Here is a 16,792-nt window from a genome sequence, read left to right as displayed (position 1 = left end):
TGTATGGGTGTGGGGTGGTGGTACCGGTTGTGTCTGTATGGGTGGGGGGGGTGGTACCGGTTGTGTCTGTATGGGGGGGGGTACAGGGTGTGACTGTATGGGTGGGTGGTCCCGGGTGTGACTGTATGGGTGGGTGGTCCCGGGTGTGACTGTATGGGTCGGTGGTCCCGGGTGTGACTGTATGGGTCGGGGGAGGTCGCTCTCTGTGTGTGTTTGTTTGGGGTGTTAGTGCCGGGCGGTCTCGGTGTTGTATCCGTCGGCTGTCACTGGTTTGTGTTGGTGATGAATCGCGTTTCGCTCCGTCTGCCGCCGTCGGCCCGTAAATCATCCTCTTTTAACGATCTCCTGATTCCGTTTTTCTCCTGAAGCAGATCCGTTGCTGCAGCCGGATATTAATTATTCTTCATGTCGGAGAGTTTTTTTGTGGGTGTCGTGGTACCCAGGCTGGTGTCAGCCCACTGTTTGTGGCCCTTGGGTGCTGGGGCCGCTGCTGCTACGGGGCCGGCTGAGCTGGGTGTTTATTTCCTCATTCCAGGCGTTCCAATCAAATCATTGAATGTCCCCGTGATGCCGTCTTCAGGTGTGTCCTCGGCTGCGATACCGGCTCCGTGACGCCATAATCCGCGGGCGTCACCGGTGGATTTCCACGAGCTATAAACACCAGAGGATCCGTGTCAGTCGTGAAGCTCCCGGCGGCGCTTTGATCTCGTTGTGAAACGCGTGGGTGAGTGGCAGCAGCGCTGGCTGGCGAGGTGCCCCGGTGGGGGGGCAGTAGTGTTACGTGCGGGCTGGGTTATGGGGGGGAAGAAGTCGCTGTTGGGGTGAGAAGCGCCGCGTCTGATTCCTACTGAATCACCTCGGGGCTGGCGTCTCGCTGTAAGAAAACCGGAATTTCTTGCACCGCGAACAACATCCGAGCGTCTCGTGTCTCTGTATGATGCGCCTGTCGCAGCCCCCAACCACCATACCTGGGTGACGGGGCAGATTATGGGGGTCACAGTCTGACTCCTTCCTTTTCTCCCCCCCCCCCCGCTGGGATCATACATAAGACTCCCAGTTGGTGCTTTTGCCCCCAGTATGTTGTGGTTGATCTCCCTGCTTGAATGCTGGTGACTCAATTAAGTGTATCATTAAATAATGACAAGTCAAGGTTTCCATGGCGACCGGTAGTAGAGCTATTTGGCTGACACATTTGGCGAGTCGCTACATCTTCACAGTGGGCTATTAAAGGGTTAATATTTCCAGAGTCTCAGGAAGCTCCCGGGTCTGCCGATGACTTGTTTGGGTGAAAACACAGAGAGTTTGGTATCCGCAGCTACAAAACGCCATGTCAGGGCGCTGGGGGGGGGCAAAGCAGTTACCCCGCGTAATGATTGTGCGTCTGTCCCCAGGGGCGGACGCCATGCGGTGACACCCAAGCAGCCGCCGAGTGACTTCCTGGCACCCCCTGCAGAGCCGCCGGTTCGGTGACATGATGCCGCTCTTCTGCCGCAGACCGAAGCAGAGCAGCGAAGCCCGCAAGCGGCTGGAATACCAGCTGTGCCTGGTAAACACGGAGCGTCAGCTTCTCGGCCCGGAGACTCGCCCTCCGCTCGCTAAAAAATACCAGAAAATGGCGGCTTACTCTCCGAAACAAACCCATTTCCAGTGTTACCGACTGGAAAACAGGCCATTTTGAATGGACACGTCTGCTAAACGGTGTTATCCCTGCACACAACACACAAGGCGTCTGCAGCGATAATGCCGTTTAGCAGACATGGCCATTCATCTTCTTATTGTTTCCTTGCAGGCTAAGGAGGCCGGGGCCGACGACATCTTGGACCTCTCGAAATGCGAACTATCCGAGGTAAGCGGGGGTCTCTGTTTAATGATTACTCCGCTGGCGTTACGTGGAACGCGCCGACTTACCTGAGTTCCCTCGTCTGTTTTTAGATCCCGGACGGAGTTTTCTCGACATGCCGGGTTTTGCAGAAAAAGGTGCGTCTGTACCCCCCCCCCCCCGCTTCCAGTTCGGCTTCCGCCCCCCCCCCCGCTTCCAGTTCAGCGTCCGCCCCCCCCCCCGCTTCCAGTTCAGCGTCCACCCCCCCCCCCGCTTCCAGTTCGCTTCCGCCCCCCCCCCCTGCTTCCAGTTCGGCGTCCGTCCCCCCTGCTTCCAGTTCGGCGTCCGTCCCCCCTGCTTCCAGTTCGGCGTCCGTCCCCCCCACTTCCAGTTCAGCGTCCACCCCCCCCCCCCGCTTCCAGTTCGCTTCGGCCCCCCCCCCCCGCTTTCAGTTCGGCGTCCGTCCCCCCCGCTTCCAGTTCGGCGTCCGTTCCCCCGCTTCCAGTTCAGCATCCGTCCCGACCCATACAACATGACCTTAACCCACCACCGACCCATACAACATGACCTTAACCCACCACCGACCCATACAACATGACCTTAACCCCCCACCGACCCATACAACATGACCTTAACCCCCCACCGACCCATACAACATGACCTTAACCCCCCACCGACCCATACAACATGACCTTAACCCCCCACCGACCCATACAACATGACCGTCCTGTTCGGCGTCCGTTCCCCCGCTTCCAGTTCAGCATCCGTCCCCCCCGCGTCCAGTTCGGCGTCCGTTCCCCCGCTTCCAGTTCGGCGTCCGCCCCCCCCCCCCGCTTCCAGTTCAGCGTCCCCGTCCCCCCCCCCCGCTTCCAGTTCGGCGTCCGTCCCCCCTGCTTCCAGTTCGGCGTCCGTCCCCCCCGCTTCCAGTTCGGCGTCCGTCCCCCCCGCTTCCAGTTCGGCGTCCGCCCCCCCCCGCTTCCAGTTCGGCGTCCGCCCCCCCCCGCTTCCAGTTCGGCGTCCGTTCCCCCGCTTCCAGTTCAGCGTCCCCGTCCCCCCCCCCCCCCCCGCTTCCAGTTCGGCGTCCGTTCCCCCGCTTCCAGTTCGGCGTCCGTCCCCCCCGCTTCCAGTTCGGCGTCCGTCCCCCCCGCTTCCAGTTCGGCGTCCGTCCCCCCCGCTTCCAGTTCGGCGTCCGTCCCCCCCGCTTCCAGTTCGGCGTCCGTTCCCCCCGCTTCCAGTTCGGCGTCCGTTCCCCCCGCTTCCAGTTCGGCGTCCGTTCCCTCCGTCCCCCCCGCTTCCAGTTCGGCGTCCGTCCCCCCCGCTTCCAGTTCGGCGTCCGTTCCCCCCGCTTCCAGTTCGGCGTCCGTTCCCCCGCTTCCAGTTCGGCGTCCGTTCCCCCGCTTCCAGTTCGGCGTCCGTTCCCCCGCTTCCAGTTCAGCGTCCCCCCCCCCCCCCCGCTTCCAGTTCGGCGTCCGTCCCCCCTGCTTCCAGTTCGGCGTCCGTTCCCCCGCTTCCAGTTCGGCGTCCGTTCCCCCGCTTCCAGTTCGGCGTCCGTCCCCCCGCTTCCAGTTCGGCGTCCGTTCCACCCGCTTCCAGTTCGGCGTCCGTTCCCCCCGCTTCCAGTTCGGCGTCCGTCCCCCCCGCTTCCAGTTCGGCGTCCGCCCCCCCCGCTTCCAGTTCGGCGTCCGTTCCCCCGCTTCCAGTTCGGCGTCCGTTCCCCCGCTTCCAGTTCGGCGTCCGTTCCCCCGCTTCCAGCTCGGCGTCCGTTCCCCCCCCTTCCAGTTCGGCGTCCGTCCCCCCCGCTTCCAGTTCGGCGTCCGTTCCCCCCGCTTCCAGTTCGGCGTCCGTCCCCCCCGCTTCCAGTTCGCCGTCCGTCCCCCCCGCTTCCAGTTCGGCGTCCGTCCCCCCCCGCTTCCAGTTCGGCGTCCGTCCCCCCCGCTTCCAGTTCGGCGTCCGTCCCCCCCGCTTCCGGTTCCACGAATCGCTCACGTTCTCAGACGTAACGTTCTAATTTCCAGATCTCCGCTTTTTCTCGCAGGTGTTGATTCTTCACAGCAATTTTTTAACGCAGCTCGTGCCCAAATCGTGCCAAATTCTGGACCTTTCAGCCTTAAAGGTAGAGAACGCGCTCGCACGGACCGCCGTGTAAACTTAACGATATCTCAGTGCCGTGTAAACTTAACGATATCTCAGTATCTCAGAATTTATATCAACCCGGAAACGTTTATCAGATGTATGTAAAGAAAATGTATTAAAGGGTTAATGCCACTTTTTGCACTTAGGTCCTCGATCTCCACGACAACAAGATTCCATCCCTTCCTGATGACGTTGGTCAGCTGACCTCTTTACAGGTAAGGTGGGGAGATGGTGGACAACCGTGTCTAGCGCAAGTTACAGTAATAATGTCTCTGGGCGGCCGATGCAATTTTAATGAGATTTACGAAGGATTTGGGTAACGGGGAATCTCATTAGAGTTTCTTTTAGACACGAGAGGCTTTGCGCATGTTCAGAGGTGGAGTGGGTGCGCGTGAGCTGGATTTTAGAAGGACCGATGAGATCTGTACTCACGTTCTCTCTCTGCAGGTGTTGAATGTTGAACGAAATCTCTTACGGTCTCTTCCCGACTCCATCGGAGACCTCGTCCAGCTTCAGACCCTAAACGTGAAAGGTACCAAATTTTATTACTAAGAAGGAGCTGCAGTCCGTGAGTCATCTCAACAAATTCATAAGCAATAAAAACCAGATTCTCCTGTTTTTATAAGCAGCCAATGGTTCGTGTTTAGCGGCACGTCGGTCTCTTGCTCGTTTCTTGGTAGACGTCTCGTCTCCTGCTCCAGCCCCGGCGTCTCTCGCTGTCACACGGGATCCCTTTCATTTTTTCATCTGTAGGGAATAAACTGAAGACCCTTCCCCGGACAGTAGGGGGGCTGCAGAGCCTGCGGACCCTCGATATCACCGAGAACAGGCTGAGCGTGCTTCCGGCGGCGCTCGCCAACGTCCGGACTCTGGAGGTGAGCTGCGTGTTCTGGGGCAGGCATGCAGACGGGTGAATATCATGTAATCCTTACGTGTGTTTCGTACATGTGTAATCCTTACGTGTAATCCGTACGTGTGTTCCATACGTGTAATCCTTCGTGTAATCCTCACATGTAATCCTTACATGTGTTCCGTAGATGCTGTCTCTGGATAGGGCCGCTATGACGTACCCCCCGGAGGCCGTGTGCGCGGAGGGAACGGAAGCCGTGCAGCGCTACCTGTGCACAGGTATGAACTGATCAGGTGCCCGCCGGTGATAATTAGTCGTTATACCCTGGTAAGCGCCTGGAATGGTGGATACCGGTAATCGCTCTGCGTGTACAGAACCCCCAGCCTTTCGTATGAGGAAGGATTTTCCGTTTCCGTGTCGCTAATCCCGGCGCTGCTTCTGGACCCTGCTGGCGATAGACCGTTACTAGACTCGGGTAAAGCCCCGCATATCAGAGAGCGAGAGGCGACGCTCCTGGACCCACCACTCTTTACGTCGCTTTCATTTATTTACGAAGCGCCAGCAGATTCCGTAGCGCTGTTACAAAAAGGACGTGAAAACTACAGAACGGACCATAACGGTATTTGCACCGTCGGGGAATCTCCGTAACTCGCTCTCGTTTCCCCCGTTTAGAGATCGGTATTGAGTATTGCCCTCCTTCCCAGTACCTGCTGTCCGTCCTGGAAAACACGGAGTCTGAAGTGGATTGTGTGGACGGGACGGTCTCAGCGCCCCCCAGACTGGACACCGAGTGGCAGGTGCGCCCCGGATACTTTCTATCGTTACATTAATGTTACTTTATCCCCTTTTTATAGATTGTGTGATATTCAAATCCCAAACCTCGTTGGGTTAATTGGTGAATGAGCCTACGAGATCCTCCTCCTTCTATGAGCTTAATGTGTCTCTGGGGGCATTAAGACCAAGGAGTTCTATTATTTGCAGCAATGCACCGAGACTTTTAAACTAGTTTTTTTTTTTTTTCTGTCTCTTTATTTTTCAGAATAAGTTTTCGGAATATGAAAGGAGAAAGGTGAGTTCAGCAGGAGAACCAAACAGCGTGTTTTTGGCCAGAGATGGGTGTAACGTACCCAATGCTGGGTTTTTATGTTTTTCTTATTTTTTTTTTTGTATAATCTGCTTTCACAGGAACAAAAAACAATAGAAAAACTGGAATTTGAGCGACGTTTAGACTTGGAACAGAGAGAGCATGCGCAGCTTGTCCAGCAAATCGGCTCCCAGAAGGATGAGATACTGCAGATGGTGAAAAAGGTGGCTGCGGTCTACAGAGAGACCCTCAGAACTCAGAGTTCGCGCGCGGGGGGGGGGGGATAGATATCGGGGGCTGTTAGCCGGCCGGGGTTACCGCAGATGAGTCGGGGTCAGGACCCAGAGTCGTCTTCAGCTCCCCCTTTTCCTGGTTTTGGTGACATGGCCTCTTTCGTGACAAATAAGCCCTTGTAAAAAAGGTGGTCTGCGCATGTGTGATACAGTCCCGCGTGGCTGACGTCTTGTACTTTTGTCTCAGGAGCAGTCCAGGTTAGATAGAGGGCTGAACCAACACCAACGGAGGCTGCAGAGCGAGCGGCTTCAGCTGCAGGAACAGCTCAAGCAAATGGAGAGAGGGATCTCCTGCCGCATCTCAAATTTATTGCAGGAAAACCGCAGGTCAGACAATTCCCCGTGTCCCAGGGGGGCCGTCCAATCCCCCCCCCCCCTCGTACGATGCTAGCCGTTATCGGTATGATGAAGAAACTCATCTTTACATTTTATTGCAGACAGAAGCAAAGCGTTGCCATTTTAAAGTCCCTGGAAGATGAGAGGTAAGTGACGTCCGCGTGTTGGAAGTTCAGAGCTGTCTAATTCGGCTGCCGTCTTCCTCTGTCTCATCAGGAAGTTAAGGTCTGTATTGTGGCCATTTAAGTATTAAGAGATCTTCTCTGTGCGCGTGTAAAGTGCAGGTGGGTTCTGCATGGGCAGGATTAATATTAAGCCACTCCCATAAGCACGGCAGATATGCATGTTGGTAGGGATATAACCACTCCCAGGAGGCGCTCAGACCTGGGTGGAGTTAAAGCCACTCCCTGAGGCGGAGCTAGGCAGAGTTATCCTTTAGCCCCGTATATAACGCCCTTATATTAACATAGTCACATGGCATCACAATGGCGTTTGGTACCTTCCAGGATTAGGATGGAGCAGCTGATGGCCATCACCCAGGAGGAAGCAGACAACCTCAGGCGAAAGGAAGTGGCCGGTAAGTGCAGCAGGCGGCTACCAAAATATACTTAGTATTGAAGATTCAGTTCCATTTTTGTACATTTTGAAGGCTGGTATCAAAGAGAAACCGTTGGGGGATAGGAGGCGTTTCTAAAGAAACAGAGATTTGCTGCATTTAGCTTTTTCCAAACTATTATTAAAATCGATATTTTTGTTCTTCTAAAATTTATTTAATCACAAAAAATATCAGCTAACCCTTTCAGAGCCAAGTGGTTACGACCCCCTAATCTCTTTAACAATTACCGTCTCGCCCCGTCCAGCCGCCATGCAGCAGATGCTACGAGAAAGTTACAAAAGCAGGCTTCTCCAGATGGCTTACGAGTCCAGGCGCCAGGAGATGGTCCACCAGGCGTGCTCCAGGTGAGAAGCCGGTGACCGCTAACCCAACGTGAGCGCGGGGGGCTTTTTCGGGGGGTGGCGTGGCAGGCAGGAGGTATAGATTGTTGGCATCGGGGCAGATGCCGGTTAACGTTTAGGTTGCAGGGAGAGTCACAAAGTAACCAAACCGCAGATGATCTGTCAATGATTAGACCCTCTGTATGAAGCAGCCGGATTATCCATGAATCCGCGTGACGGGCGCTCGTATCCATACGTTCCGATGGAAATTTCCACGTCTTCGTTCCAAGCCCTCCCTACAGTTATTGCCCGATCCACGATGGGCGACACAGTAAACAGATGACTATTTTATTAATTATTATTGATAAGCGCCAACGTGTGCCAGGTCGCAGTGCCGTTCGCGGCAGGGGACGTACACCATCAATTCTTTGGGTCTCTTGGCCGTAGAGCACCGGAAAAGCGCCAATAATTAGTTACTTTCCTGTTGGTTTTTTTTTGTGCCGCCCATGTGCTTCTCTGCCGGTACGGCACGCGGCGCTACTTTCCACTCCTGACATCGCAGACGGGCCTGTGTACGGCAAGGGGTTAAATATCTCCCACTCTTACATTTTATTTTGCAGCCTGGCGGATATGGATCACAAGTTGCAGCAAATCCAAGCGTGGCAGCAGCTGGATCACAGCAAAGCCATCAGCCAGATCCTGCAGGAGGTACGTCGCTAGGGGGTCCGCGGACGTAGATCGGACCCCTGCGCCCCGCCGTGCCCCGCACTCCGAACCCGACGCCGCTAATACACCGACCTGCCGAGTTCTGCCTTACCTGGGGCTTTCTCCTTCCCCCATCCGTTTTATGTACCGGCAGCGTCCCCGAGTGCCGCCCCGGCTCTCGCCAAACGTTAAAGGGATTTACTTAGCGGCAAAATGACATTTTTTATCTCCTCTTGCAGTCGGAGATCCAGAAAGCCGCCTTCGAGGCTCTGCAGCTAAAGAAGGACCTGATGCACAGACAGATAAGGGAGCAGGTGAGTGGGGGGCCGAGGAGGCGCTCGGCAGGTAACCGTATCCGCCATTTCCCAGGAGGCAGCATTTCAGGCTGGAGCGGGAAAAATCCCATAAAGAACCCGAAATGAATTATTATTATTATTATTATTATTATTATTATTATTAAACGTCTCCCGATCCCCGTCTCGCTGCCGGGCGGCAGGTGGATCGTCAGATCGCTTTACCCGTAAAATCCGGTCTTCTGGTGTCTACCTGTGACCCGTAACGTAACGCCAGGTCGCCTTAAAGGCTCCTTATAACGTCGTGAGACCAGGAGCCCCCGGGGTCTCCGGAACGTCACCAGGGGCCCCAAACTGCCGGCTTTGGGTGACGTCGTAGCCTCTTTTCTTGATTCTGTTGCGTTGACGTTTGGGACGGGTTCCCCGCGCTCTCGCAGTAACGCTCCTTCCTCCTTAAATGTTCTTTCCCCGGTTCCTCTGAAATGTCGCGTCCGCCGCTAGCAGCCTGAACAGCCGTGCACTTAATCCGTCGTCCGGCAGGGCCGGGCCGCATCCATCGCATCCCCCCTGCAAACATTTCAGCGTTTTTGCAGCTTTTTTTTCATTTGATTTCTGGCTTTCCTGCTTCTTATTTATTTGCATTTTTTGTTGCTGTTAAATATCACTTGGCAACGGTTTTAGGGTTTTATAGACCTGTTTGAGTCTCATGCCCACTATATACGGGCACTCTGGGCACTACTAATTCCATACAGTCTGCAGATGATTAGAGACTGGAGATTAGACATCTTATTAACCCCTTGTCCCCCCCCCTCCGGCCGTCCTCTGAACACGATGGGATGACCTGCAATTACCCTCGAAGCTGTAAATACCCCAATGCCCTGCTGGATGTTTTTTTTTTAAAGGAGGCTTTTTAAGGAGGTTTTGGCTCCCTTTCTATGTATATTTAACCTTGCCATTTAAACTTCTGAGGCTTGTGTAACCATTTCCCTGCCGCGGCGCATGCCCACGGTCCGGCGGCACGGCAAGCAAGCGGGAACGGGAAGTTAATTGACCCAAACCTCCCTGTCTCGTCTTCTGTCTAGATTATATTAATAGAGAGTGAGTTAATGAAACTGACCCAGCTGGAGATTACCAGGCAAGAGCTCGACACCGAGGCGCTGCAGGTATGTGGTTACCCCCAGGTCTCTCGCCCCAAGGTCTGCCGCTCCCGCTGCCCCCCAGACAGGCAAATCTATCCAGGACAGAGGCATTTCCCGTTAGAGACCCCCCGGTACTGCAGGAATCAGAGCGCTGGCAGCAGAAAGGAGCTTGTGGCCCCGTTGAGTCCGTCCGTAGAACTAAGGAGGATAATCGCAGATTTTGGTAAAATCCGGGTGTTTGTGAGGGATCTGCGCTGCCTTCTCATGTCTCTCGCTTCCATCATGTGCCCGTCTCTTGTACCCGTATGACGTGTCTCGTGTCCGTGTCGCGCTGTATGTCTCGTACGTGGTGTATCGTCATGCCGCATGGAACCCCGTGACTGTCCGTGAATTTTGTGCCTGTACATTGTGTCTGTTTGTGCGTCTCTTGTCGGTCCGTCGGTGTTTTTTTGTGCGGTGTTCCCCGGGACGGAGTTGGCGTTCTGCGTGCCGACGGTCCTGAGTGAAGCCCCGCCGTGTTTACGGGGCTCCCAGGTCTCCCGGGCCGGGCTGTGTTCCTCGTCCTGTCTTTGTCGGGTCGTTTGTGTTCATTAAAGGGTTAACGCCGTTATCGGAAGGATAGAGGATCAGGAGGCTAATTGCCCTTTAGTAAGACTGGGGGGCAGGTTTGATTGGTCTTGCCCCAGTCTCTTGTCCCTCTTCATCCTTCCTCCTTAATCTTTGGTCTCGGACATCCCCAAAGCCATCTCCAGACCAGCCCTCCCTTACCCTAATCCCACCTGCCCCGTCCACTAACCCCCATTACTGCCCCTTCTTTGGTGGGGTGTTATACAGCAGAATCCCCCCCCCCCGCCCCGACGCCGCGTTATGTCGCCGGTGACCTGACTTTGTCTCCGCCGCAGGAGGAGATCTCCGAGCAGCGCCGGGCCCTCAGCGAACTCCTACAGCAACTTCTCAAAGATAAGAAGCAGCGGGAGGAAGAGCTGAGGAACGTTTTGGTAAGATGGCCGTTCGTGGACAGCACCGGCTGCCGTCTCCTTCGTTGTGTAGTCCTGTAGCCGTACGAGCGCCTGTGGCCGGTCCGAGGCCGCGCTGGGAATAGGCTGTCAGTACCGCCGTAGTAACCCGACCCCCCGTAGTGACCGGGGGTATTTATCCTCAGACTCTGCCCGTTGTACCCTCCCGCCGGCCGTGGGGTAACTTGTAGGGCGTTTGTGACTTTCCATAGATTGAGATGGATGCCAAGAGCGAAGCCAACCAGGAGAACTACTGGCTGATCCAGTACCAGCGCCTGCTCAACCAGAAGCCGCTGTCCCTCCGACTGCAGGTGAGTGGACCGAAGCCAAACGGGGTAGTGGCACCAAGCCCTGCGTTCCAGCTGAGAATAAATCTGGTGTTTGCCCCGTGGAAGTTACGCCGTGCCGGTTCTCTCTGTAGGAAGAAGGCTTGGAGGAGGAACTGGTGACCCTGATGAAGGACCTGGCCGCTGAGAAGTATCTGCCGATATTCGCCCACCACCGCTTCTCGCTGGAGATGCTGGCAAAGATGACTCCGGCCGATCTGAAGAAGGTAGGAGATGTGAGAAGCGTGGCCCCCCGGAGGAGACGGATACAGACCCCAGGGCTCAGGGAGATCGGGAGCTTACGACGGATGGTGCTAAACCCAGCATCATCTCTTTTTATTGGTTGATGAGCGTCTGTAAGGGGCCGCAAACACTGCGAGGGGCCGCAAACACTGCGAGGGGCCGCAAACACTGCAAGGGGCCACAAACACTGCGAGGGGCCACAAACACAGCGAGGGGCCGCATAAACCCCCAAGATATTCAGTTACTTATTGCCTCCTTAGCCTGATGGACATTAAACTGTATGCGGGGCGGCTTCCCTCTCGCAAAGTTACGGATTGTCAGACCGAGGGCATTTCCTGAAAGGGGCAGCATATTTACCCCCCCCCGTAAGAGAAGGGGCAGGATATTTACCCCCCCCGTAAGAGAAGGGGCAGGATATTTACCCCCCCCGTAAGAGAAGGGGGCAGGATATTTACCCCCCCCCGTAAGAGAAGGGGCAGGATATTTACCCCCCCCGTAAGAGAAGGGGGCAGGATATTTACCCCCCCGTAAGAGAAGGGGGCGGGATATTTACCCCCCAGTAAGAGAAGGGGGCGGGATATTTACCCCCAGATACCGCGTAGTCGGTCACTGTATGTTGGGAGGGGGTCCCGGCGTCTCAGCGGCTGTCTTATTACGCAGATCGGAGTGCAGGAAGTCGGGCTGCAGGCGTCCATCATCCACCGGGCGAAAGAGATCTGGGAACTGAGAAGAGGTAACAATGTAACACGCACCCCTCTCGTGTAACACGCTGTATCACACGCACCCCTCTCGTGTAACACGCTGTATCACACGCACCCCTCTCGTGTAACACGCTGTATCACACGCACCCCTCTCGTGTAACACGCTGTATCACACGCACCCCTCTCGTGTAACACGCTGTATCACACGCACCCCTCTCGTGTAACACGCTGTATCACACGCACCCCTCTCGTGTAACACGCTGTATCACACGCACCCCTCTCGTGTAACACGCTGTATCACACGCACCCCTCTCGTGTAACACGCTGTATCACACGCACCCCTCTCGTGTAACACGCTGTATCACACGCACCCCTCTCGTGTAACACGCTGTATCACACGCACCCCTCTCGTGTAACACGCTGTATCACACGCACCCCTCTCGTGTAACACGCTGTATCACACGCACCCCTCTCGTGTAACACGCTGTATCACACGCACCCCTCTCGTGTAACACGCTGTATCACACGCACCCCTCTATGCCGTGTAACACGCTGTATCACACGCACCCCTCTATGCCGTGTAACACGCTGTATCACACGCACCCCTCTATGCCGTGTAACACGCTGTATCACACGCACCCCTCTATGCCGTGTAACACGCCGTTTCGCGTCACTCTGGGTGAAGTTCTTTGCTTTTTAGGTAAACTGAATCCTGCGGATAACGTCTCACCTGAAGCCGCGGAGCCGAGCGCCCCGGAACCCGTCCAACCAACCCCGGAACCTGAATCCGTTCCATTCACCGAAGTGACCAATAGGAGCTCGGAGTGCGTGGTCTGTTTAGAGGAGGAGGTACCGTTTCACGCTCATGTTGTTTCACCCCGATACATCCCGGGAATGAGGCAGAAACTGCAGAATTTGGTTGGCAATGGGTTAAAGCTGAGGGGGCTTTTAGCAGCAGATACCCCCGCCTGGTCTCCCCTCACTCGTTAATGCAGAGTGATGGAGAGACAAATTTGTGCTATATACTATACACTACATACTATGCATTATATACTATACACTACATACTATACATTATACACTATATACTATACACTACATACTATACACTATATACTATACACTACATACTATACACTACATACTATACATTATACACTATATACTATACACTACATACTATACACTATATACTATACACTACATACTATACACTACATACTATACATTATACACTATATACTATACACTACATACTATACACTACATACTATACATTATACACTATATACTATACACTACATACTATACACTATATACTATACACTACATACTATACACTACATACTATACATTATACACTATATACTATACACTACATACTATACATTATACACTATATACTATACACTACATACTATACACTATATACTATACACTACATACTATACACTACATACTATACATTATACACTACATACTATACACTACATACTATACACTACATACTATACATTATACACTATATACTATACATTATACACTATATACTATACACTACATACTATACACTATATACTATACACTACATACTATACATTATACACTATATACTATACACTACATACTATGCATTATATACTATACACTACATACTATACATTATACACTATATACTATACACTACATACTATACACTATATACTATACACTACATACTATACACTACATACTATACACTACATACTATACATTATACACTATATACTATACACTACATACTATACATTATACACTATATACTATACACTACATACTATACACTACATACTATACACTACATACTATGCATTATATACTATACACTACATACTATACATTATACACTATATACTATACACTACATACTATACACTATATACTATACACTACATACTATACACTACATACTATACACTACATACTATACATTATACACTATATACTATACACTACATACTATACATTATACACTATATACTATACACTACATACTATACACTATATACTATACACTACATACTATACACTACATACTATACACTACATACTATACATTATACACTATATACTATACACTACATACTATACATTATACACTATATACTATACACTACATACTATACATTATACACTACATACTATACATTATACACTATATACTATACACTACATACTATGCATTATATACTATACACTATACACTATATACTATACACTACATACTATACATTATACACTACATACTATACACTACATACTATACATTATACACTACATACTATACATTATACACTATATACTATACATTATACACTATATACTATACACTACATACTATACACTACATACTATACATTATACACTATATACTATACACTACATACTATACATTATACACTACATACTATACACTACATACTATACATTATACACTATATACGGTACACTACATACTATACACTACATACTATACATTATACACTATATACTATACACTACATACTATACACTACATACTATACATTATACACTATATACGGTACACTACATACTATACACTACATACTATACATTATATACTATACACTACATACTATACATTATACACTATATACGGTACACTACATACTATACACTACATACTATACATTATACACTATATACTATACACTACATACTATACACTACATACTATACATTATACACTATATACTATACACTACATACTATGCATTATATACTATACACTACATACTATACATTATACACTATATACTATACACTACATACTATACACTATATACTATACACTACATACTATACACTACATACTATACACTACATACTATACATTATACACTATATACTATACACTACATACTATACACTATATACTATACACTACATACTATACACTACATACTATACACTACATACTATACATTATACACTATATACTATACACTACATACTATACATTATACACTATATACTATACACTACATACTATACATTATACACTACATACTATACATTATACACTATATACTATACACTACATACTATGCATTATATACTATACACTATACACTATATACTATACACTACATACTATACATTATACACTACATACTATACACTACATACTATACATTATACACTACATACTATACATTATACACTATATACTATACATTATACACTATATACTATACACTACATACTATACACTACATACTATACATTATACACTATATACTATACACTACATACTATACATTATACACTACATACTATACACTACATACTATACATTATACACTATATACGGTACACTACATACTATACACTACATACTATACATTATACACTATATACTATACACTACATACTATACACTACATACTATACATTATACACTATATACGGTACACTACATACTATACACTACATACTATACATTATATACTATACACTACATACTATACATTATATACTACATACTATACACTACATACTGTATACTATATACTATACATTATACACTATATGCTATATACTGTACATTATATACTATACACTACATACTATACATTACATACTATACATTATATACTATACACTACATACTATACATTATATATTATACACTCCCCCCCCCCCGACTTGCATGCTGGGATATGTTCTGAACAGATACCGGCAGCGTGACTCTGCTCTCCGTCCCGTTCTAGGCTCAGATCATCTTCCTCGCCTGCGGACACGTCTGCTGCTGCGCCCCCTGCGGAGATGCCCTTCGTATCTGCCCCCTGTGCCGGGGCGAGATCAGCCAGCGGATACGGATCTATCACAGCGCCTAGCAGAGAGGATTCTGGGAACGGATCCAGTCCTGACCCTGCTCCCCAAACCATCGCACTGACTGAGATAAAGCTGTAAGAAGGGGTTAAAGGTCACGTGCCCCGGGGTGGGGGGCTGCTTTAACCCTTTCTCACCGCTCGATAATGTGAACCGGCTCCTTTCGTACGTCATTCTGTGTATTTAAATGTTTGCGCCCCGTTTTCTGCCCCCCGTCCCTCGTTACATGGATGTGAAACTGCGCTGAGCGCCCTCTAATGGTATGGAGTATCTAACGTTCCAGGGGGTCGTTCCAGAGGCCGTTGTCTGTAAGGTCGCCGGCGGCAGCGTATGATAATGCTGAGTATCGGATATAACCGCTGGCTCGTTGCTGGGTATAGCGGTGCCGAGTATCTGGCTATATGTATAATGTATAGATATCACATTCACCGTCTGCATGATGCTGCGCTGTATGAGGGGGCCGAGTATCTGTATGCATGGAATGGCAGAGGGTCCCCGCACTATGTAGTCTGCGTAACCGGGGTATATGGGTGTTATTAGGAAGATTATTTGCTATAATTTGCTATTTATTAAATGGGGGGAGGTAATGAAAGCCCCCTCCTCTGTATAAGAGAATAACTAAATGAAGGGGGGCGTCACTGCTCTATAGTGCGCTCGTACATGTTGGGGGCAGGAGTGGCCCCTCCGGACTGGCCGCTATTAATCAAATAGCTGTTTTTTTAACACTTGATTGCACTTCACGTGAAGGAAATGTGGCGTTGGTTACAGGGAAACGCGTCGGGTATAGTCTTGGCTTTTGCGTTGGGAAGCGGTGAGGGCACTCGGCTGAGAGTTTCTCAGAGTCTCTCCTCCCAGAACTGAGTGGCTTCCAGGATCTCCTTAGATGATTCAGGTGGTTTGATTAGAGATAATGAGCGGGGGACCAGGGGGCCCGGGGACCAACGCTGAGACCCTCCGGCCTATGGGGTCCCAGGGAGCTGCATGTATATTATGGGGGTCAGCAATGAAAAAACTGTTGTTATTA

General features: G+C 50.5%; 1 protein-coding gene across 1 annotated transcript; it reads left to right on the top strand.

Moving 5' to 3' along the window:
• Positions 1–1,471: 1,471 nt before the first annotated feature.
• Positions 1,472–15,773, top strand: LOC149273352 (E3 ubiquitin-protein ligase LRSAM1-like). Its single transcript, XM_089506438.1, has 24 exons — positions 1,472–1,546; positions 1,790–1,846; positions 1,933–1,977; positions 3,855–3,932; positions 4,099–4,167; positions 4,400–4,484; positions 4,706–4,827; positions 4,990–5,080; positions 5,475–5,599; positions 5,842–5,871; positions 5,988–6,110; positions 6,367–6,506; positions 6,617–6,661; positions 7,022–7,092; positions 7,376–7,475; positions 8,072–8,159; positions 8,396–8,470; positions 9,532–9,612; positions 10,491–10,586; positions 10,817–10,915; positions 11,026–11,157; positions 11,834–11,906; positions 12,575–12,723; positions 15,648–15,773. Exons 1-24 carry the CDS (start codon positions 1,472–1,474, stop codon positions 15,771–15,773), a joined length of 2,175 nt encoding a protein of 724 aa, XP_089362564.1.
• Positions 15,774–16,792: the final 1,019 nt, after the last annotated feature.

Source organism: Sceloporus occidentalis, unplaced genomic scaffold (assembly GCF_023333645.1).
Source record: "Sceloporus occidentalis isolate IW3139 unplaced genomic scaffold, rSceOcc1.0.p SCAF_384, whole genome shotgun sequence".
Lineage (NCBI taxonomy): Eukaryota > Metazoa > Chordata > Lepidosauria > Squamata > Phrynosomatidae > Sceloporus > Sceloporus occidentalis.
Note: the sequence above shows the minus strand (reverse complement) of the source record. Positions and strands in the feature narration are given on the sequence as shown.

What these genes read in the sequence shown, in the direction of transcription:
- LOC149273352 (XM_089506438.1), top strand. Translation starts at nt 1,472, where the DNA reads ATGATGCCGCTCTTCTGCCGCAGACCGAAGCAGAGCAGCGAAGCCCGC. An exon ending in TACTGCAGATGGTGAAAAAG is followed by an intron (nt 6,111 to 6,366) that starts GTGGCTGCGGTC and finishes CTTTTGTCTCAG; the next exon opens with GAGCAGTCCAGGTTAGATAG. An exon ending in CAGGCGAAAGGAAGTGGCCG is followed by an intron (nt 7,093 to 7,375) that starts GTAAGTGCAGCA and finishes CGCCCCGTCCAG; the next exon opens with CCGCCATGCAGCAGATGCTA.